This window comes from Ursus maritimus, unplaced genomic scaffold (genome assembly GCF_017311325.1).
Source record: "Ursus maritimus isolate PB19 unplaced genomic scaffold, ASM1731132v1 scaffold_19, whole genome shotgun sequence".
NCBI classification, from domain to species: Eukaryota; Metazoa; Chordata; class Mammalia; order Carnivora; family Ursidae; genus Ursus; species Ursus maritimus.
In genome coordinates, this window is record NW_024424341.1 from 13,560,523 (window position 1) to 13,584,609 (window position 24,087).

Below are 24,087 nucleotides of genomic sequence, written 5' to 3' on the forward strand. Positions count from 1 at the left end.
TAAACATCTTTGAAATTTCACACTAGAATTTCATTTATTCCATTTCTAATACATGCTTTATATTTAGCTTCTCTCTTCTTTAATGCCTACAGGTTTCAGATGATTGTAACTGCTCTTAAAGTGTTCCTTTTATCAGGGTGCCTGGGTGACTCAGTCGGTTAAGAGTCTGACTCTTGATTTCACCTCAGGTCTTCATCTCAGGGCCATGAGTTCAAGCCCCACGCCGAGAGTGAAGCCTACATTAAAAAAAAAAAAAAAAAACCAAGTGGGGCACTTGGGTGGCTCAGCCAGTTAAGCATCTGCCTTGGCTCAGGTCATGATCTCCAGCTCCTTGGATCGAGCCCCACATCAGGCTCCTTGCTCAGCGGGGAGTCTGCTTCTCTCTCTTTCTCTCTTTCTCCCTCTGTCTCTCCCCACCACTTATTCTCTCTCTCTCAAATTTTTTTTAAAAAGCATTCCTTGGGGCGCCTGGGTGGCACAGCGGTTAAGCGTCTGCCTTCGGCTCAGGGCGTGATCCCGGCGTTATGGGATCGAGCCCCACATCAGGCTCCTCCGCAGTGAGCCTGCTTCTTCCTCTCCCACTCCCCCTGCTTGTGTTCCCTCTCTCGCTGGCTGTCTCTATCTCTGTCAAATAAATAAATAAAATCTTTAAAAAAAATAAAAAATAAAAATAAAAAGCATTCCTTTTATCATTACAGATATATTTATCCTCTGCAATTTTTTAAACTAAAATTCCCCTTTGCCTGATTAATTTTGACACTCCTACTTTCCTTCCATTTGCATGTGCCTGGTATCTATTTGTCTATGCATTTATTTTCAACATTTCTGCATACCCTTATTTTAATTAGTTTTCCGATAAATATTGTGTACCTGGGTTTTGTTTTTTTGTTTTAATTTTCTAATCCAATCTGACCTCTGCCGTCTCTTAGTGAGAAATTTAACCCACTAATTGATGTACTTGATTTTATTCCTTCTGTCTAATAGTATGTTTTTAATTTCTTTCCATCATGATTTCTGTGTTTTTCTTTTTTCTTGTTTATGCTGGTTTGACGTAGTTGCTTTGCATTCCCCTCTTTTCCCATGTCAATCTGGAAGTTCTCTACTTTTCCATTGTATTAAAGGTTACATTCTTTTCTTCTTAATTCATAATCAAATACATATTGCTCCACTATTATTCAAAAACAAGATAACACTAAATAACTACTTCTCCCTCCAGGATGCTTCATTTCCTCCCCACTTTTCTCTACTTCAGTGGGATGAGCCCTTAGAATTATTTCCCTGGCCACTACTTAAGATGAGACCTTGGAAGGCTTTTACTCCCTTCCTCTTCAACTCCTTGATTTTGTTAGGATAATTTAATATTTTTAGCTTTGGGCCACTGTTGGAATTTTCCCTTGCAGTATGGCCCTTCTATTTTCAGAGTCCTTATTTACCAGTTCCATTTAGGTTTAGGAGAAACGGGAGGGAGCAAGCGTGCAAGCAAGTGTCTGCATTCATCACAGTTCCCCGACCTGTTCTATTTTTCCCCCACAGTAAGGTCTCTGTTCTGCTGCATTGTTTGTTGCTTTAAGTATTTTTCATGTGTTGGTGATAAACTCTGTGAATGCTTGCATATCTGAAAATATCTTTTGCCCTGAAAAATGATGGGCAAAGTATTTCAGGGTCTTTGGTTCTCTTTTCTGAGTAGATGGTATTCCATGCTCTTTTAGCTCCTAGTGTTTCAGATGAGAAGTCTGATGTCACTCTGATTTTTTGTTTGTTTTCTTGTAGACAAGCTGTTCTTTTTGTCTGGAAGCTTTACTTTTTTAAAAATTATTTATTTGAGAGAGAGAGAGAGAATGTGTGGGGGGAGGGGCAAGGGAGAGAGAGAGACTCTCAAGCAGACTCTGCAGTAAGTGTGGAGCCAAATGCAGGGTTGGATCCCTTGATCCTGAGATTATGACCTGAGCTGAAACCGAGAGTCAGACACTTACCTGACCGTTGTGTTCACCCTCAAAGTTGAGGAAGTTTACCAGGATAACCTATGCATATGTTTCTTCTTGTCATCCTTCCTGGAACTTTGTGAGCTCTTGCTGTCTGCAGACTCAGATCTTTTTTCAACACAGGGGAATTGTCTTCTATTTGTCATTTAATTACTGGCTCTCCTCCATCAGTTCCTTTTTCTTCTTCTAGAACTCCCAGTATTCTCAGGTTAGATCTCCCTGGGTCTGTCCTCCAGGCCTTTTATTCTTCCTTCACGAATTCTGTCTCTATTTTTGCTCTAGACTTGGAAAGTTTTTCCATTTGGTCTTCCAGGCCACTAACTCACATCTCAACAGGGATTCACCTACTATAGTTGAGAAGAGTTTTTTTTTTTTTTAATATGCAGTAAGTCTTTCATGTCTGCCCTGACTTGCTTTAGGGCACATGTGACTTTCTGCTTGACTTGTCATTTGTCCCTTGGAGCAGCCCTACTTCAGCAGGCATGTGCACTGCTGATTCCGACTGATCTTCTGCTAGTGGGGCTTGCAAGTGTGTTGTGAGTGGTCTCTGTTCTTTGTTGGCGCCTCTGGTTGTGGAGTCTAGAGTGGCAGCACTCCACTGTGGAGCGGAGCTACCCTTGCCCTCTGGGCCAGTGGTGTCAAAGCAGCTGAGCCACCAGCATGCTCTTGGGTCATCTGGAGGATGACCTGTTCTCCTTCAGCCCCAGAGGCAGAGGGTCAGGTGGTGTGCAGCCCAGGTGTTCAGCTACTTCTTGGCCCCCTAGGCCAGTCAAGCAAAGATCCCCTCCTCTCCCTTCCTCCCCAGACTCCCACATACATACTGGGCTCCACAGGTCTTTCTTGGCCAGGCTCTTTCCAGCACCTGCAGCTTTGCTCCTTGCTCGGACATTCTCTGAAGCAGGTCTTCAAATAAAGGGGAGAGATCCCCACACCAGTTTTTTAGTCTTATCTCCCATACGTACCCCTACCTGCCTAAAAGCCACAGCAGCTCTGATTCAGGATGGGCAGATAGATCGGAGATGCTAATCTCCTTCAGGTTGCTCTGTTCTCAGGATCGCTGTCATCCTCTCTCAGTTTCCAGTGGGTCAGCTGAGACTGGATAACCCCCTACCTTTCCCTTCCAAGGAGCAGGCTGTCATTATGCCCAAGCACTTTATCACCCTGCCCCCAACCCCTAAAGCCCCATCCACTCTTTTATCTGCTGGAATCAGATTAGACACTGGACTAGATTCCAGAATCATATGTTCCACGGTCCCTTAAATGCAGGCTGGGAGCTGTTGATGACCCTTGAGATGATTTGTTCTAGTAACAGGGACACAGTGTTCAATAACAGTGAAGCCTATGGTGGGAAAGTTGTGGGGTTTGTTGTTTTTTTTTTTCCCTTAATTCTCTTTCCATTCTTCTGATTATGAGAAATAGAAAGTCTTGAGTTTGGTGTTACTATGTCTTTGACACCTCTTTAACACTTATTAATCTCCCTTTTAACAAAAAAGAGAGCAGGTGTCATGCTCAGAGTCTTTGGTAGGCAACAGTGTTTGCTTTTAGCTGGGGTGGGGAAGGCTGACAGGGGAGGAGGTTTAGAAGGCAAATCAGTAGTTCAGTGAGGGACCTCCTCGGCCTGCAGTGCCTAGTGCATATCTAAGTGGAGATGTTGAGTAGGCAGTCCAAAGTCTGAGCCCTGGGGCAGTCCAGTGTTTAGAGATTGGATTCCTCCCTCATTGTCAACCAGTGCACAGTACCTTTCCCACTTGTTGGCTAAGTGCCTTTGCATTGGCTAACTCAAGAGGTTTGCTTCCCATCACTTCTGGACCACTTCTCGGCAGCCGAGGCCACGTGATTGTCATTAGTGTTCCATGTGTCTAACCCCGCAGCACTTAAGTGCAAACATGGACTGTGGCCAAACTTCCAGCTGTGCAGGGCCTTCTGGTTGGCTGTGCATCTTGTCAGATCCGTGGGGTGTGTGGTATCCTCCAACAAGGCTGCCTGAAAAGATGGAAGCAAGCTGGACCTGTTTCACAAGTTTGAACATGGTTCATACTAAATGTTCCAGATTCACTGGACCTGTCAAATTCCTGGCTACTACCCATATTTATTAGGGCAACAAGAAGAAGAAGAAGAAGAAGAAGAAGAAGAAGAAAAGAAGAAGAAGAAGAAGAAGAAGAAGAAGAAGGGGAGAAGAAGAAGAAAATTGCTATTAGTTCAGCACTTTTTCTCCCCAAGAAGAAGAGAGAGAGAAGAAGAAGAAATCTGCTATTAGTTTAGCACTTTTTCTTTCCAAGAAGAAGAGAGAGAGAAGAAGAAGAAATCTGCTATTAGTGTAGCACTTTTTCTTTCCAAGAAGAAGAGAGAGAGAAGAAGAAGAAATCTGCTATTAGTTTAGCACTTTTTCTTTCCAAGAAGAAGAGAGAGAGAAGAAGAAGAAATCTGCTATTAGTGTAGCACTTTTTCTTCCTAGTAATGTGCTGGAAATGTTTATTCTGCCAGCAACATGTGGCTAATGTCACTTAACCAGCTCTTTAAAGGGGTGTCAGTGCCGACAGGACCAGCAGGCAGTAGCTGAGGGCAACGGATTGGTGGGGCCTATTTGGTGGCTGGAGCACCCTGGCCCTGCCTGCAGCAGGCGGCCAGACTCAGGTCCCACCCGACAAGGCACATCAGCCCGTCCAGTTTTTTTCAGAAGCCAGAAATCAGTAACTTTTGGTGAGAATTCTCCTGATTTATAAACATTTGCTCCAATAAAAAACAAAACTAAACAAAAACAACTCAAAACCACTGCAGGCCAAACAAAACACATCTCCCTCTCTCTGGCCCAAACCCAGGCTGCAGATGGCCAGTTTGAGGCCTCTGCTCTGGGACAGTAGGCCAGCCAGTCACTCCAATTCTTGTACCTCCCCCCATTACTGTAAAATGGGGCCACCTCTAGGGCCATTGGGTGGGAGGTAATGGAGGGAACCCTGTTTCAATCCCCAGTTCTGTTTACCAGCTCTATGACATTGGCCAAACAGTTGGTTAACCCCCCTAAGCCTCAGTGCCCTTATCTGTAAAATGGGTATAACTGTGTTACTCATCCTTGAGATCTGTTATGAGGGTTAAATGAGATAATATATGTAAATACCTAGTCCAAAGCTAGTGTTTAATCAGTAGGGCTGTTATTATTCAAGTAATATTGGCAGAAATGCTGGGAGAACTTACAAGGAAGTGTTGGTTCTTCATCGCTGTGAGCGGCAGCAGTCCGCTCAGGGAGCTCCTCGCTGTCTCTCCAGCAGTGGGAGGCAGCAGGGCTGTTCCACGAATGGCCGCACTCAGCTTTCTCACCTTTATTTTGTTCATGAAAGCGATGGTAGTGATAATATTCCTGACGTCCTGGGACTTGCTGTCCAGGACAGCCCGGGGCCGTGTCCTCGCAGCTCCCGTGTGAGCTGGTGTCAGAGGCCGGCTGCCCTCCCAAACATGGGCCCTGCCACACTCAGACAGCCCTCCCCATCCAGAACTGAGGGACACCAGGGAAACAGAACCAGAGTTTTGGTCATGCCTCTTGCCTCTTGCCTGAGAGCAGGGCCGTGCCTCTTGCCTGAGAGCAGGGCTGGGAGAAGTGTTAGTCTGAGGTTGGACAGGGGAGCTCCGTGTAGCTCTGGCCCCCAGAGCCCCGTTGGTGCTTCTCATTTTGACATGACATCATGGTCCAAGCTGCTCCTGTACACAGCTCTTTGTTCTTTGTAGAAAGCACTGCCAGGCACACACTTGGCTTCCGTTGGGCCGTTATTTGAGGCTTGGAGTATGGTAACAGGCTTGAAACAACATACCCCTCCCTGCGAAGCCCCATAGCTGCTTAGGCATTCCTGCACCACCACGGGAAGAGCCCCAGGAATGATCTGTGAGCGTGCAGGTCAGCAAGTCCATGTTGGAGCTGGGGAAGGCTGGAGCCGTCCAAGGGCATGGGCTGCGCCACCCGCGAAGGCCCATCAGGAACCAGAGCCACAAAAATAGACGGAGCGCACCACCAGCCTCGCACACTGCAAGAATGCCACCTCCTCACGAGCGAGCGTCGTCCACACCGAGGAGACGAAGGCCATGCCTGGCTTGCACTTCGGAGTGTTAGTTCATTGAATTAAATTTCATTCTCGGCAGCCCCGTTTGCATCCGATGCTGGAAAGTTGTGTGTATTCTCGGCCCCTCCCACCAGCCTTCCCATTCCTGACCACCCCTGCCCCCAGACTGTCCTGATCAGCGTGCATGTTGGAGCTCAGAACACAGAGGATGCAGAAGTGCCCTGGGGCGGTAGTCTCAGCAGCCGGTCTGGTGATAATAAGCAAAAACGAATGTGCTGGAGACACGTGGCCCTGGAAGGGGTCTCCCAGGACAGACTCTGTCGTTTGTTTGTTATTCACGCCTCCTGCAACCATGTGTGTGACTCCGAGGCTGTCAGCCCAGTGAGAGAGTGGAGACACATCACAGGAATCAGAATATCAGCTGGAGGGCGTTGGGTGGAGCAAATACAGCGCTGGGAGGGGTCGGCAGAAGAGCCAGGACAGGGGCTCCTGGGGGCTCCATTGGTTAAGCGTCAGCTCTTGGTTTCAGCTCAGGTCATGGTCTCAGGGTCGTGGGATCGAGCCCCAGGTTAGGCTCCATGTTCAGCGTGGAGTCGGCTTCTCTGTCTCCCTTTGCTCCTCCCCCCCACTTGCGTGCTCTCTCTCTCTCTCTCTCTCTATTTATTTAGTTAGTTAGTTATTTTTAAAGAAGAAGAGCCAAGGGGCACCTGGGTGGCGCAGTCGTTAAGCGTCTGCCTTCGGCTCAGGGCGTGATCCTGGAGTTCTGGGATCGAGCCCTGCATCAGGCTCCTCCGCTGGGAGCCTGCTTCTTCCTCTCCCACTCCCCCTGCTGGTGTTCCCCTCTCTGTGTGTCTCTCTCTGTCCAATAAATAAATAAAATCTTTAAAAAAAAAAGAAGAAGAGCCAAGACACGGGTTCATCTGGTGAGGATTTAGTGATGACTGGATGTTTAACGAGGCTGAGAGTTTCCAATTCAGGGCCCGTGGGACAACAGAAACCTGACCATTGGGACCCCTTCTTAATGTGGAAATGCCTTTCCCCCTCCTTTCCAGTTGGCGATCACTCTTGCCCCTCCTCAGTCCAGTCTCCATCCCCTGACTGTACTGGAAGGTCATCAGTGGTTCTTGGAAATTGTGGGCCATGGGCTGTCCGTAGAGTGGTTAGGAGCTTGGGCTCTTGGGAAGACCTGCCTTTCCTGACCCTGAGAAAGCTTCTTAACTTCTCTGTTAGCCAGTTTTCTTGAGGAAACTAAACCTTTCACTGAGGCTGGATGCTGGGAGGTAAGGTCCGAGGATTTGTTGGAAGGAGTCAAGGTGTGAATGTCCATGGAGCCGTCAGCACAGGCTGGCAGCCTGTGGGGGTTCAACAGATGCTAGCCGCCATTGTCCTTCCCCACAACCCAACCTCACGTGTGCCTAGTGGTGTGCATCCAAGAGAGCTCAGACGATAGGCAGCATGCATGTCTCTTTTTGTCTTTACCTGCAATCCTGAGGAGCATCTAACCGAATGGACACATTCCCAGGGTGGCAGATTGAGAGGCCCAGCTCCTTAGAATGCTTGATTTCAGTCCGAACCAACGTCAGACTTGATTCACATCCACAGCCCCTCAGCTGCTAGCCACCAGCCCAGGAGCCGGTCTCCTCAGCACGGGCTCAGAGACCGTGAGGGACCAGGAACTACTTACCCTCCTGTTGGCCTCGCAGATGAGCCACAGAGCCATCGATGGAGCCCCAGTTCCATTGCATGTCAAGCCCAGCCGAGGCAAAAATCGGCCGAGAGGGCACAGCTGGGCTCCCAGCAGCGTCTGCCTCACCTGCAGCCCTAGTGGATGCCTTTGGCCGTAAGAGCAGAACACACTGCCCCACCCCAGCATCCCTAGAGAGGGGAATGGATGTGGAAGCCCACAAAGTGATTTCTGTGGACTCTCTTTTTTGGGCCGTGACCATACCATAGTGGTTATTAATGAGGAGCTTCCCTCTGCTTGAGAAAGGCTGGGGTGGGAAGCCCCGGAGGCCTCGGCGGGGCCATTTCAATCCACCATGCAGAGACCAGCATCCTTTCTGGGCCACATCCCCACCAGGGAAGGTAGGCTGGCTGGGCTGGGTATTTCTGTGTTTTTCTGTGACTGTATTTTCCTTGGTCTGGCAAGACAGGCCCTCACCTGGAATTCTCCCTCACCTTCTTTCAAAGACTCAATAAAGGGATGACGCAGAGGGAACCAGAAGAACGTGGTACAGAAAGGCTCAGGGACCTGAGTGCAGACACGGCCCTCTTTGTCTGGCGAAAGTTGGCATGACAACTGTCCGCTGCTGTTTGCTCTGAGGGAGACATGAGTTACCTTGGAGAGGAATGTGGATTCAGACTTGCTTTTGGCAGACTTTACCATAAGCATCGCCCCCCAGCGGGCCTGAGAAATGTGATTTCCCCCCAAGGAGCCCTGTTCCGGTGATCTGTACCTTTTGCCTTGAACTCTCCTTGGCAGCGATCTGAGAAGAGTGCTTTTTGTTCGTTTCCTTGTTTCAGAACAAACACTCACCTAGCGTTGTCTGCCATCTGGGGCAGTACTTGGGGGGCTCTGCGGCAGATCTCAGAGTTATTGTCTGAATGCGTGCCGAGCCGTCCAAAGTGGAGAACAGGGGATTCTTCTCATGCCCCTCTGGCCCTTCAAGTTGGTGGTGGTGTTTTGGTGTCCTTCCTCCCAATCCCATGGAAGGAGGGAAACCAAGCCCTCGTTTAAAAAGAGAACAGGAAGGGGAAAACCAAGAGCCTGTGAAAAGGCTTTTCCAGGCGGCCTAGGTCTGGAATCTAGAAGAGGAGCAAGAGGAGTGAAGTTCCTGATGCTTTGGGGGGCTTGCGGGGCAGTGGGCAGTGCTTGGGGAGCCACCGGCCCTTGAAAATGCCTGTGGGAGAGAGTGGCCTGCAGCCGGACTTGGCCGCTGTAAAGTGGGGTTGGGGCAGATGCTTTCCTGCAGTGTCAGAGCCCTCAGAGCCCCAAGAAGCTAAGCGGTAACGAGACGCCCACTTTCAGATCAGGAAGTCTGTGTGGCTAGTCCCGTGTCCCTTCGCCCTCCTTCCAAACCAACTCCCGGGGGCTCTGCGGTCATCATCATTTCAGTGTGGCCGAAGCACAAGGAAACACATTGGCTCATGTATCTGAGTAGCCTGGGCATGGCTGGATCCAGGTATGTCCACCCTGACAGGGCAGGTGGGGAGCAGGGGCTCACCCCGAGAACTTGGGCCAGAGATAGGGAGAGTCCCCATGGTGGGAGGAAGGACGGTTCTCTCCAAAGGAGGGGAGAATAGAAGTTGGGCAAACAAAAACAGCAGATGTCCGCTACAACCCTCATTTGCCATTTGCAAAGCTCATCTTTGCTCCTAGGCGGCTTCTGCAGTGAGTCACCACTGCACCCCACAGCGAGCGGCAAGGGAGCTGCGAGGAACCCAGATAAGAGCCCTCCCACAGATTGTCAGAGTCCCACCTGGTCTGCTTAGATGACAGCGCCTGTCATCCTGGGGTTGGAAGAGGAGAAGCTTTAGGTGGCTCGACTTGGTGAATGTCTTGTCTGTGAGCTGTTTGCCAGAGACTGTGGGCTCTAGTGGTCTTGTCTCTCTTTCCTGGGGTTCGTGAGACCGCATCCAGGGGCTCATGAACAGGGGTCATAAATAATGAACAAACATACTGTAGACAGGCAGGGAAAAGGGTTGGTTTTTTTTTCCCCAAGGATTGAACAAGACAAGCAAAGCTCTGCAGCCTCACTTGTGCATTCTCCACAAAATATAATTACGGAGCTGTGCACACTGCCCCCCAATGTATAATATTATTCGTATAGTAAACATAATGTACTAATAAGAATGCTTCATTTCATTATGTCGGCAGAAGAAAGGGCAATCTACCAGCTGCCCTAGTCAGGCAGATGGGAAACCAGAAATGTTACTTAGATTTAAGCAGTAAAATCAACATTGAACTAATTTGCCTCACTCACAGGCTTTTCCTATGTTTAGTGAAAGCTCCTGTCTTTACATAGGCATTGTAAAAAGGGCTCAGAAGCCATAAAGCTCTCGGTCATGTCTTCCCAACATAACCAATGAATTTAACACAATGGCTTTGGATGATCCCAGAAGTGAGCGTAGAGTGAGCGACATTAGGTGTCTGTCTGTCCTGACCCTGAGAAAACCTATGAGAACCAACGTTAGGGGTAAAAGGGAGTGGACTCGCGCCGGTGAGTGAGGGAGTAATTCTAATTAACATCAGTAGGAAAAGGGCCACAGATTCTGGCCCCTAAAGAGGAAGACCAATCAGCACCCAAGGCTGGGAGACGGGATTCACAGCCGGGGGTTGAGTGTGGGTCGGGGAAGCACATTCATCCCGGCCCACGATTTAAAGACCCACTTACCTTCACAGGGAGGAGTCCTGTGTAGATCCGCAGTCTCAGAGCTGAAGAGATCTAAATAGTCATGTTTCATTCAGCCGTCCAGGCAACAGCAACATTCACGATGTCCAGGCACTGCTTGGGGCACGGTGGTCGGTGAGCAAGACAGACCAGGTCCTTGCCCTCATAAAGCTCATTGCAATGTGGGGAGATGGTACACAAGTAAATATATATATCAGCTGGAGGTACACGTTATAAAGGAAAAGAAGGCAGGTGAAAGACAGGGAATGATAGAGGGAGCAGGCTTTTTTAGCCAGAGTGGTCTGAGGAGGTGGCATTTGAGCAGAACGTGAATTTAGCAAGGTATGCAGGTCTCTATTTCAGCGCTGCTCAATCTTTTGTCCATCAAGAGTCCCTTCAATTTTTTGCACCCATGTTTTATGAGCTGTTAGATTCAAAAAGACTACATTTGGCAAAGACAGAGAAATGACCGTGGAACTGGGTTAACCTGAGTGAAGCAGGGTCACAAGAGAGAATTGACACAACCCAAGTCCAAAGCCGGGGCAACACATAATAGGACATGTCTAAGTTCACTGTAGCTGGTCTGTGGTAGAGCCAAAGCCAGGCCCCAGGTCTCCTGAGTAACTAAACTGGGGTCTAAGCCGTTACAGTAAATGGGGCATTTCCTGAAAACATTGGCATGGGTTAGGAGGCCAAGGGTATCCTCGTAGGAGGGCGCGCCTCTAACACCAAGGTGGAGCCCCGGGGCCAAGGTGATGACGCTGACCAAAGAGGGGTGGGCCAGACTCCCCAGCTCTCCGGGGACTTCTTTTGCCCACTCAACCTGGGGTCGTGATGCTTGTTCGTGGCCACGCTGTGTAAGAACCTGGGTCTTCTGTCTCCAAGTCCAAGACATGATGTGTGTCTCTAATCCAAGGCCAGGGGCCCAGGATTCAGACCAGCCACGCAGCCATGAAGTGAAACAGGGGCAGAGCTCTGAAGGCAGTGCTCCGAGCATCACCCTCCTGGAATGAGAGCTGGCATGTGGCCCCTTACCCCCCGGCACTGAGAGTCTTGGGAAAGGCCAAGGTCCATGCTGTTTTCCAGATAATGGCAGCAGAGGCTCTGTCCTGGAATCACAACAAGTCCTGGCCTCGCCCCTGGCTCCGTCTGGTGACAATTGGCAGCTGACATCATTGCTTCTGGCCCGAGTTACCCCTTATTAAAAATGGCATCTTTATAACAGATTTCTGCAAGTCACTGTCAACAGGACATATCCCTTGTTTTGTACCAGTCATTCCCCCGGGGGACTGATTGGTTTAATACTATTATTTCAAAGACCCTTCTATTCTATGTTATTCTTAGAATATCAAGTTTTAAATATAGTCTTAATTAGTAAGGGATCTTATCTATCTTTTTAAATAACTTTTCTCAAACCATGCAACTTCATCCCACCATAAAATAGCTGGATTTTAAGTTGGATCTTTCTTCTCTTCCTTTCAAATAGCTGAAAGATCCCATTTGTGCTCACACGCTTCCCTCGAGCCCAGGCCAGGGGTCACCCAGCCTCTGGCTTGTCCCATCCAGGTTTTGTAGCTTTCTGCCTTTATTAGGAGACATGTGCTCATGGTCAGGCAGCCTCCCCAGCAGCTGACTTTGAAGCTGGGACGAGCTCCCATCCACGAGCAGCCCGAGTGTCCACTGATAGGGGCACAGCTGAATGACTCAGGCCCCACTCAGATGCTGGGACACCAAGCAGCCAGTGACAACTCCTGGGTGATACAGAGGCATGCTGTGTGATTCTGCTTCAGGAAAGGCAGCACACACGCAGGCTCTCAGATAATAGGACTAAAACATACACTAACGTGGATGGTGCTTCCCTCCAGGTGCTGGGATGATGGCTGATTTTTTTTTCCCTTCTTTTTTGCTTAGCTGTGTAAGTTGGAATCCTTAAGTGTTCCAACAACAGGCCTTTCAGTCAGAGCTGGAGATGTCAGGGAAGGAGGAGGGAGAGCTGCCATTTAGAAGTGATCCACACTTAGAGCAGAACCAATGGCAGAAGTCACAGTGGTTTATGGGGGACACATTTTTTTATTTTAATAGGTGGCAGTTTGTTTTAATGCATATTATGAAAAAATATAAGTCATACAATAACCCTACGTGATCAGCTCCCCGCTGCCCTCTCTGACCTCATTCCCTTACTCTCCCTGTTACTTATTCCATTCCAGCCCCACTGGCTCCTCACTATTCTCCTAATACACAGGGTGCCCCAGGGCCTTTGCACTTGTTGTTCTCTCTCTTTGAAATATTCTTCCTCACATATATGCAATGTTTAGTCCTCATCATTCAGGCCTCAGTTTCACACGCCACCTCCTTTCCTGGCTCCTAACTCTGCACCCCAACCCCCATCACCTACCCTTCTTGTGTTCATCACTCTATAATATTTATTCATTTAGTTCTTTATTTTCTGTCTTCCCCAGCTACACGGTGAGTCCTTTGAAGTCAAGGGCTATGTCTGTCCTGTTCATCACTGCCTGTATGAACAGCACCTGACATGTAGTAGTCAGTTCTGTGGATGAGAGAAAGAGGGAGCCATCCCCTTCAGGATAGCTCTGGCTCTGCCAGCCAAGGAAGCTTAGACCAGAGTGAAGCTTCTGACCTCCCATCAGAGTGCCTCCAGGTCCCACTGCCTCTGCTCTCTTGGAACTCTGGGAAATCAGAAATCAGGGTCTCAGCATAGTTACCTTGTAAACACACACATCTTACCTCTGCCCAGCCAGTGGTCTATGAGCCAGTCATTCAGAACATGGATATCCTCTGTCCCCCCGCCCCCCAACACCTCATTCATTTAGGTCAAGACACTCCTGCCCTGGGTAGGTGGGGGACCCATGACCTGGAGACAAGACTAAAAGTTTAGCCCTGCTTTGACACTGATTGGTCTGTGACTTTTATACCTTTTTTTAAAGCTTTTATTTATTTATGTGCAAGAGACAAAGAGAGAGAGAGAGAGGGAGCACACAAGCAGGGGAAGTGTCAGGCATTGGGAGAGGGAGAAGCAGGCTCCCCACTGAGCATGGAGCCTAATGTGGGGCTCGGATCATGACCTGAGCCGAAGGCAGACACTTAACTGAGTGAGCCATCCAGGCATCCTGGTCTGTGACTTTTAAATACTACCAGCAATTGGCAATTAATGGGCCTGACTGTGTGCCAGGTCCTCCCCACATATTCTTTAATACTGCTGACAGCCCTGGGAGGGACAGAGTCATTATCCCCGTTTGACAGCATGGAGACCTGGGCCCACAGAGGATGACAGCCTGCCCACAGTCTAACTGTTAGCGAATAGGAGAGTCAGGGTATGTCCAGCTCCTAACAGGTGCTCATTCTATATTTGTGAAAGGAAGGAAGGAAAGAGGAAGGAAGGAAGGAAGGAAGGAAGGAAGGAAGGAAGGAAGGAAGGAAGGAAGGAAGGAAGTCCTCTAGGGAACTGGGGCTGCTGTGGGGCTGGAAACACCCACCTCCCCTCCACCCCTGGCCCTGCCCATACAGTACCTTCTGGACCACTGTTGACTGCCCTGCTTAGTCCTCACTCTTGGCGGCATCCACAGAATCAGGGGCCAGGAGCTCTCCACTGGGCAGGACACTTTGACCCTCTGTCAAGTGTAAGTAAATACAGGAAGAGTCGGTGGGAGCTTCCACAGGGAAGAGGAGAGGCAGGGCCTTCAACAGGGCCCTCTCTCCGCCTGTTGTCCTTGGGTGCCTCCCCTCAAGCAGATCTGCTGCTCCTGCCAGCACTCTCAGGCTGGCCGGTGTTGGTGACGTTGCCCACACTGGGTTAGCTTGCTGTTACACCTTTTCCGGGAGGTTGGGTGGAACCCTCCCTCGGGAGGAAGCATCAGACCTCCGCCCTCGCCAGATCCAGGGCAGCCCTCCCGACTGGGATCTCTGGCTTCCAGTCCCACCTGTCAGCCCAGGAAGTGCCTTCTGTTTCCTCAGCACACATTTCCCCAGCACCCCATGTGCCTGCCGGGAAGGGGGCGTGCTCTGGAAGACACGCAGAGACCGCGTGGAGAGTGCCACTTTGGCATGTGCCGGTCCCCTCTCTGGAGCCCTGTCTCTCTCCCTGTCTGGGCAGTCAGCTCGTGCGTGGCCGTCCGTGCTGCTCCCAAGCCTGTGCTGTAGGTCCTCCTCTTGCAGCTCTTGCCGCTGCTATTTTCTTCTTGGTGGCATTTGCTCCAATTATAATTTAATTAATCATTCGTGAAATTGCTTGTTCAGTATCTACCTTCCGCAGTAGAATTCAAGCTGCATTGTGTCTGCTGGTTCACTCTTGGATCCCCAGCACCTGACACAGTGCCTGGTAGTGGCTACCCAAACAGTGTGTGAAAAGTGCATAATGAGTGAATGAATGAACAGAGATGCTTACAGAATACTCTCAAAGAAGCCTCCAAATTATTGGGAACTAGAGATTTTAAGACAGAAGGGGAAAAAAATATTTCTGCTTTGCCATTGATAGATGCTTTTCTCCTCTGCTGTCACCCACCAGTCCCCCACCTCAGGGGAGCACTAAGGGAATTCAGAGGCCTGTGGCACAATGGAAAGGCCTCTGGGAATTCTGTCCCTGCTGTGCCACAAGCTAACCATCTGCCTGTAGGCTAGTCTTTTCTCTCTAAGTCAGTGGTTCCCACCTGGAAAATTACTATTTCTATGTTGGCTCCAAGGAGGACCATTTCCCTGTCCCAGGCAGAGGGCATCATGGTAGGAGCATGTCCTCTGTTATCAGATGGCCCCAGGGTTGATTCAGCAGCTCAGCAGCATCACTGGGAGACCCCTTACCCCTTTGATGTGCCACCTCCGTGTGGTGGCATTTAACCTCACGGTCCCAAGATGGCTGCCATGGCGCCAGTATTCACTTTCTCACACAATCACATATTCAGGCAAGGAACCAGGGAATGGCCGGTGGAGGGACAGCCAGAGTCAGGGGAGCAGTGGAGTAGGGAGGCAGGAAAGCTGTTTTCAAAAACCTCTCTCTTTGGACCAAGAAAGAAAACCATTTCTCAGAGGCATTTCTAGCCAACTCCCCTTCAGTCTTAACTTGAACTGAATCACACGGTCACTCTTAGCTGCAAGGGAGGCCGGGAGAGGCCCTCACCGTGGTGAGAAGGAAATGGCTGTTGGGTGGCAGCCAAAGCGTCTGACCCACAAACCCTTCAGTTGGCCCTTGGCAGATTCCACTTTATGTCGTTAGCTTTCGTGTTCTCAACACTCACCTTATCGTCCAGAAGGAGGGCCCCAGGGAGGCAGGGACCAGGCCTCACGGGCTTCAAAGTCTGATAAGATCTTACATCAAGCTGAACCCAAGTGAAACATGTCAGGAAGTTTCTCTTGATTAATGACTTTAACGACTCTCCCCCTTTTTACTCTAGTCCTCTCTCCTGGCCACAGTGGTCCCCCTGCTAAGCACGAAGTGTCTGTCTCCCACTGAAAAGTATGCGTTGTTCTTTCAAATAACAAACGCACACTTTTTAATGAAACAAAACAAACATGTAAAGAAAAGAGGGAAAAAGTTACTGAATGCCACCGCCCAAAAGTGATTATTGATGTTATGTTGTTAAGCATCCTCCCCCTCTCCCTCCTACTCCCTCCGCACCCCATCCTCCGTCCTCCTACCAACACCATCACACACAAACGTGGTTTTATAAAAGTGGCTGCACAGGACGCACATTATACTCTCACTGGAGTTTTCATGTTGCGGTCCTGACCAGGCGCCATGCTGTCTGATGGGTTCTGTGGAGCCCCTAACGGCTGGCGTGTGAGTCATTAATTCCCTGGCACCTCACTGTTCATTGTTGGATTCAAAACGTGTTCTGTGCATCCGGGGAGGTCCTTCCCCACCACTGCGAGGCAGGGGTGTGGCTCCAGGGCATATCCCCATGGCTGACCGCATCTCCGTCAGTGGTCACACAAGTGAGACACTCAGCACTGACCCTGACCTAGACAGTCAGCCTATGAATCCCCGGCTGTGACCAGAAACACATTTTATATCACTAAGCAGCCCCCAAATCAGGAAATTCAGCTCTTCGGCCCGCGGCTGCTCCGGTGATGTTCGTTAGGTAAATGAGCTGATTGCCTGCTCCAGTTCCGAGAACACCCCCTCTCCAGCCCCATCTTCCTTGCTGTGGCTGTGGCTTCCTCCTCCTGGCAGGCAGTGGTCCTCCCGTGACCTCCTGGCCGTCCTGCCCTGTGGCCCCGGGTTACATCTTTTCCTCAAGAAGACAGACACTCGGGACAGCCAGCCAACTGCACTTGCCCCCAACCCCCTGCCCCACTCACCAAATACAACAACAAAAGCAATAAGAATAACAGCAGGACCGATTGAGTGCTTACCATGCCCGGCACTTGTCTTTGCATAGCACGACTGGAGAGGAGAGTTGGTATTACCAGGCCCGCCTCCATGGAAAGCTGAGGGAGCCAAAGCACGAAGCACTTAAATTACTCAGTCCCACAGCTCGAGTCTGGCTCCAAAAACACCGCTTTCACCTAGATCCCTAATAGGACTATGATGGAGAACAGAGAGACAGCCCCAGTGCAGGAGGAAGGCAAGCAGAGGAGGGGCATTTAGTCCAGCCTGGGGATGGCGTGAGAAATTGTGTGTTCCAGCAACTTAGGGCCCTTAAGTTCCTGAGCCTCCAGAAACTGGGAGTAAAACTGTGTGTTGGTGCATTTGTCACAATCTCAGAAGCATCCGTGATTCAAAGAGGGAGAATGGCTGCTGGGCCAGGCGATCCTCTGTGGTCTCTTCCAGCTCCCGAGCCTGTGGTTCTGTGACCATATAAGGCCAGTGTGCCCGGGAGTCTCACTACAGCGGCGTGCAGTCCCGCACTGAGAGGGGGAAGCAGACAGCAAAGCCCAAGTGCAGGCCTCCTGCAAGGTCCCCAAGGCCCCAAAGACGAAGAGGCGAGGCGGGGGGGCTGGGGGTCCCTCCTTGTTTGCCTCTGCCCAGAAATCTCAGACCTGCTGGGGGGCGGGGCGGGGCTTGGATGCCACCCTCCCTCCCTCTCCGCATTTCCACTTGAGATCTCCTCCCTCAGTTGCGTTGCCAGGTTTCCCGAGTCCAGCTGGTGGCTCCTGTCCAAAGTCAAACACAGGGCTGCAGAGTCAGCCCTTGCTTGCTCCCCATGTTTCTTCTAATTTGGTAGCTTGGTGCACCCTTCAGAGTCCCAGAATTTGGGGTGGGTGCCATTGCAGCATCTAGCTTGGCTTCCCTTTGCCACCCTGGCTCTGCAAGCATAAGGAATCTGGTGGATTCCCACCCCACCCCAACACTCACACACACACACACACACACACACACACCCGCCTCCGTTACTGAGCAACTTGGAGAGGGGTGGGGCTCGTGCATCTGTCTACTCCTGGCTCACGTAGTGCTGTCCCACTTTCTCTGAGCACTGTCCAGAGCCCAGCCCGGTGCCAGCTACCACGGAGAAGAGGATGTGGGATGGGTGGGATGTACGGTACCTGACCTCCAGGGGCGGACAGGCTGGTGGTAAAGACGGAAAACTAATAAACGAGTCTAGCAGGAGATGATCTCTGATTATTGTGGTTCTCAAGGTGCAAAGCATGTTTTAGTCACGACTCTTATTAGTTGTAAGTGACAGAAACGAAGCCAAATTAGCTTATGCAAAAATAAGAGGGCATTATTGGGCTCCTGTCACTCAAAAGCATAGAGATAGGATTAGCTTCAGGTATGACTGGATGCAGTGGCTCAAATGATGTCTCTGGGACTTGATTCGACTCTCAGTTTATAGGGCTATTGAAGCGTGGTGCCAGAAATGCCACTCACTGTGGCTAAGCTGTCGCATGCAGCCTCACTCCTGCTTTCCAATCCTGGTAGCCGGTAGAGCTTGTGACTCTCAATCTCAGGGTCGTGAGTTCAAGCCCCACGTTGGGAATGGAGCCTACTTAAAAAATAAATAAAAATAACCCTGACCCACACTCCTTGGGCTGATATCGTAGGACATGTTCTGATACTTTGTGAGATCTCTGGGTCCTCCGGGAGCCTGGAGAGAGGGATCTAGGGCAGAAGCAGCTCTGCCTCCCAGCATCTGTCTGCCGGTCATGAGTAGGGTCTCCAGTGCCGTTCTGAAACTTACCAGCTGTGTGACGTCAGGTAAGTGGCTTAATCTCTCTGAGCTTCAGTTCTCTCGTTGTAAAGAGGTGATAATAGTTTTTATCTCCTAGGATTATTCTGAAGATTAAATGAGAGAGTACATGTAAAGCACTTAAGGCAGAGAGCAAACCCTCCGACAGCCACTGCTGTTAATGTTTTGTTTCTTTCTACCAATGAAGGAAATTCTGTTTGGGGGGTTTGACTTTAGAATGTGGGTATTACTACTCGTGGCTGCCATTTATTACATACTTACGATATGAGAGGCACTCTGCAGTTATTCCTCACAACTGTTCCTCGCAGAGTTCGAGAAACCCAAGACCTGAGGGGTTAAATCCTTTACCAATGACACCCAGCTCATCAGTGGTAGAGCTGGGGTTGCCTGCATCTGTCTGGCTCCTGAGCCCAAGGAGTCAGCCTCCCACTGCTCTACTCTGCCTCCCTGGACGACATGGGGAAATAGAAAATAAAGGGGCCTTAAGTGATACTTGTAAGGATATATGCCTCAAGTCACTGCTGGGGGGAAAGAAGATGAGGAAGGCGGCATGAAAGCAATACTGGAAGGACAGACACTAAAACATCAGCGTTTTCCCCTGCGCGGTGGGATTACCAACAGTATCTTTTTATTTTATTTTATTTTATTATTTTATTTTATTTTAGTTTAGTTTATTATTTTATTTTATTTTATTTTTTTGGTGATGTTTTATATGGTCCAACTTTTCTTACTTAGTAGTAAAGCCAGTATACTTACTACATGGGAGAGGCCAATATAAAATTCTACCGTGAAACTGGAAGCCCAATTTTAAGCTAATATAAGCCTGTTTGAACAAGTAATGGAACTAATAATCATGACTAGAGCAAGTTTTCCCCTTATTGCATCATTTCTGCAAGCCTCCCCTGAAGCTTCTTTATCTTAGGCCACCCCCGGCACCAGCCTGAGACTTTCCAGGTGGTTTTCTACCCAGTCCAGCCCGAGGGCTGAGATGGGGGAGAAGAGTGCAGTGTACTGGAGGACCCGTGCGCTACTCCATTAGGCCAATTACTTAATCTCTCAGGCTCACTTCCTCTTCTGTCAAATAGGTATAATAAAAACCTACCCTCCCTGCCTTATTAGGTGCTGTAATGACTGATACTAATGGGTGTGAAAGATTATAGTTCCGTCCCTAGTGGGGGCAAATCCTGAAGGCAGCCAAGGGTCTAGAGAGTATTCCCAGGAGAGTGGTAAGGCCGCTGGTCCAGAATGAGGAATGAGAAACTCACTGCACTGGCTTCTTTGGACAGAGTATCATGGGGACTCACAGATCCCAGCTGCCCCTCTCAGGTCACCCAGCAGGTCCCACCCTCGGAGGGGAGTCTCGTCATGGAGCCTGGGTAACAGCGGGCTTTTTTACATAGCTTTGAAGTTGTCTAAAATTTACACTATATGTCTTAAATTACCATGTTCACTGTTAAGTGCTTCATGTATGTGAATTTTTCAACAGTATATTTCCATTTTATCCCTCCCATCCTTTGTGCTTTGTTGCATAAGTTTTAGTTTTACGTGTGTTACAAATATCACAATACCTTTTTTTAGCCTTTTTCCTCTCTTTGCTTCAGTGTGGATAGTTTCCATTGCTTATTATTCAAGGTCACTAATCTTCTAAGAGTTAATCCCATATGGTGAAATTTTTATCTTAGATACTGTATTTTCATCTCTTGCTGTCCCATTCTGTTCTTCTTTATGTCTTCCATTTCTCTACTCATTAGGTCCTTGTTTTCCTTTAATTTCTTGAAAATATTTTGAGTAGGTGTTTTTAAAGTCCTGCTGTTAATTCCATCATCTCTGTCACTTCTGAGTCTGCTTCTGTTGACTGATTTTTCTCCCGCTTGTGGGTCACACTTTGCTCCTTTGCATAGCCAGAAATTTGGTATTGGATGCTGAATATTAAAAATATTATATTGTTAAGTGTCTGATTTTGTCGTCCTCATCTAAAGAGTGTTGGACTTTATTCCATCAGGCAGTGAAGGTACTTGTGAGTCAGCTTGGTGTTTTTGAATCTAATATGTGAGCTTTGTCAGGGCGGGTCTAAAGTGGATTTTACTCTAGGGCCAGTTTAACCCTACTACTATGGCATGAGCCTCCTGGAGTCTCTGCTGAGTGTCATCAGCATTCAACAAGGGCTCTCTACTCTGCCTGTCAGAACTTGCACATCTCCCAGGCTTGGGTGAGCTTTGGGAAGTGTTCAGCTTATAAGCTCCCTGATGCCCCTTGCTGAGCTCATGCGGTCCCACCCTATTCAGCCCAAGACTCAAGGAGATGCCTATTCATGCATGGGGAGCTTCCTCTCTGTCTGTAGTTTTCTCTCTGGTGCTTTGCCCCCAGAATCCCAGTTCCCTCAACCTTCTTGAACTTTGATCTTTACCTCATCAGCTCAGTAAGACTGCTGTGTTCTGCTTGGGCTCTCCCTCCGTGCATTGAGGGCTGCTAAATGCCTCCAGGTGGAAAGCCATGGCAATCACAGGACTCACCATATTTGTTTCCCTTGTCTCCAGGATCACAGTACTGTACTGTGTCTGAAATTGCTTGTTTCATATATTTTCTCCAATTTTCTAGTTATTTAAAGCGGGAGCTAGCAATTTCCTTTAAGATCCCTGCGGGGTAGCACACCAATGATCCAGACTGGGTGTATCCTCCCTCTAGAAACTTGTACAGAAATGGATTTAGGGTTAATGAAGTCCCTGAAAAGTTAGAAGGGTCATTCTGATCTGCTTCTTGGAGAAACCCAAGATAAAGACTCACCACCCAGTATCAACTCAAATTTTACAACAAGAATTGTTGGTGTTCATCAACTGGTGGTTGATAAATAAAATGCGGTTTTTCTCCTGCTTGTGGGTCACACTTTGCTCCTTTGCATAGCCAGAAACTTGGTATTGGATGGAATGGAATATAATTGGACAATAAAAAGAAATGGAGTACTGAAAAATGCTATAACATGATGAATCTTGAAAACATGGTGCTAGGTGAAAGAAGTTAGTTATGAAAGACTGGATATTGTATGATTCCACTCATATGATATGTCCAGAGTAGGCAAGTCTATAGAAATACGATATAGATTAGTGGTTGCTTACTGGGCATGGGGGGGGGGTGACTACTAATAGGTAGAGTTTCTTCCAGGGGGGCTGGGGGACAAAATGTTCTAAAATTAGACTGTAGTGATCATTATCCAAACTCATGAATGGACTAAAAAACATTGACTTGCACACTTTGAGTGGATTGTATGGTATGTGAATTATATCTCAGTAAAACTGTTTTTTAAAAAAAAGAATTGTGAGCGATTTCCTTCGGTACTGAAGGTAATGAAGGGATGGAAAGGTGCTGTGGTGGGGTGGAAGAGAAGCCTCAGCTCTTAGACTGATGTATGTACGTACTGTAAGTAGTATTCGATCCTGAACTGAAAAAATGTGACCCGTGAGGAGTTTGCATGATTTTCTTGGGGGAGGTGGTGGCTACTCTCTGATGTTAGTCTTTGGAACCCCTTCACTCCTTAATTACATCAACCAGAAGAGAATTCTTGGCAAGTTTTGGTTTTATCACCTCTGCCCAGCCTTCTCTCCTCTCTGGAACCTCGTCAGCAGCAAGCATGTGTTTAGTGACTACTGTCTCAAGGGAGAAGGGACATTAGGGCACATCTGGCCTTTCCCCTGACCTCAGAGGAACCTGAGAACAGGAGGGCCAAGAGTGCCACGTGGCCTCTGGGAACTGTGATATCATCTTTGTGTCCTCTGTGTCATTGTTCACAGCCACCAGAATAAGGGTGACATGGTAGTCAAATCCCAGCCAAGGACAGGAGAGTAGGCACCCTCCTTCTGTAGGGTCTTCTGTGGTCAACGATGAAGATGGTCCATTTTAAAGGAGGCCTCTTCAAGCACTGTGAGTTTTCTGCAAAAGAAAAGTTGTTATTCATTTGCAGGCTTCTTGTGGGGGTCTTCTTTTTTAAAGATTTTATTTGTTTATTTGAGAGAGTGAGTGAGGAGAGGGAGAAGCAGGCTCCCCGCGGACCCCAGGATCATGATCTGAACAGAAGGCGAATGCTTAACTAACTGAGCCACCCAGGAGCTCCGCAGGCATCTTCATCAATATAATTCTAAGTGGAAATTCAGGTTAAGACCCTGAGCTTTACTTAAAAATACTAACGGCCAACATTTATTGAATGCTTACTGTGTGCCCCTCCTTTTCGAAGCACTTTCAAGTATAATCAGCACCTTGCCAACTGATATTTCTCTCACTCTATATAACGAGCGTAAAAAGGCTACATTTCTTTTTGCCACTATTCTGGTTTTTTGCTGAATTTTCAGTAATTCAGGTTGATTCTTCCTTCAGCTCAGGAATTCGGCATCAGGTTGGACCCAGCCCTCGGGCAGCCCAGCCGGGAGGTTGGCCCCAGAGGCTTCACACGCCTGGTGCTCTTGGTGCCACGTGAGGACAGTGCACTCATCCGGTGTGGTGTGTGTGCTTTTTCCCTAGGATCATCCACGAAGACGGCTTCTCTGGAGAAGATGTGAAGCAGTACAAGCCCGTTGTCTACAGCAACACCATCCAGTCCCTGGCAGCCATCGTCCGGGCCATGGACACTTTGGGCATCGAATATGGTGACAAGGAGAGAAAGGTAGGCTGCTGAGCCCACAGGCACAGTAAGCAGAGGGCCTGTCGTCTTTATAATGCTGGCTACCTTACAGAAACCAGAAGAGACTCCTGTCTGTGACAGAGAAGGCTAGTCACCAGCCTAAGCCAGCGCACCAGTCAGCCTTGCAAATAGAGTCAAACGGGCGTAGGTGATGGGCACACCTCCAAAGCAAAGTCGCCAACGACAACAGTCACAAAATGTCGGGGTTTATTTTGCATATGACAAAGGGCTGGTGACATCCCAAATTGGGACTCCCACAGCATTGTGCAGGTACTTGCTCTTGGGCAGTTAACTTGAACAGAGGTATTTCTCAAACCAAACAAGCACTTCCAGAGCGCCATCTCCCTCCAAGGAGAGCGTTCCTTGCCTTCTTGGGAGCGGGGTGTGGCTGTTTGAATTTGACTCTCTTTCCTCCTTTACACCAGGGAATGTGTTGTCTGCCTCTCCCAGGTGAGTCTGAGGACCTAAGGGGCTCTCCTTCCTGCAGGAAGTTGATATCCTAGAACAGGGACTGTTACTCTTTTTTTTTTTCCCCTAAGTTTTTCTTTAAATTCCAGTGAGTTAACATACACTGTTAATATTCATTTCAGGTGTACAATTTAGTGATTCAACAGTTACATACAAGGGACTGTTTTTCAGTTGAGTTCCCAGGTGTCTGATAAGTGGTGAATGGAATAAGTGTATAAAAGCCACTTATTTGCAAACATTTGCATTAACTGTAAGACTGAAGCATATACAGCTATGCTTGGCAAAGCTAAATAAAACAGAGAGGAAAGGAAGGAAAAACAGCCTTAGAGAATTCTATCCAGAAGTGGCTCTTTGTCCCTGGTGGGACTGTGAATCCCAGCAACCCTTTCC

The 24,087-nt window shown here is 48.7% G+C and overlaps 1 protein-coding gene across 2 annotated transcripts in view; it reads left to right on the plus strand.

The window, feature by feature from the left end:
* The window catches only part of GNAO1 (G protein subunit alpha o1), a 165,375-nt gene that overhangs the window by 61,808 nt on the left and 79,480 nt on the right, over nucleotides 1-24,087 (plus strand). For both annotated transcript variants that reach the window (XM_040633319.1, XM_040633318.1), the window contains exon 3: nucleotides 23,070-23,211. In XM_040633319.1, coding sequence (XP_040489253.1) covers nucleotides 23,070-23,211 — 142 coding nt within the window. The remainder of the gene's footprint in view (nucleotides 1-23,069; nucleotides 23,212-24,087) is intronic.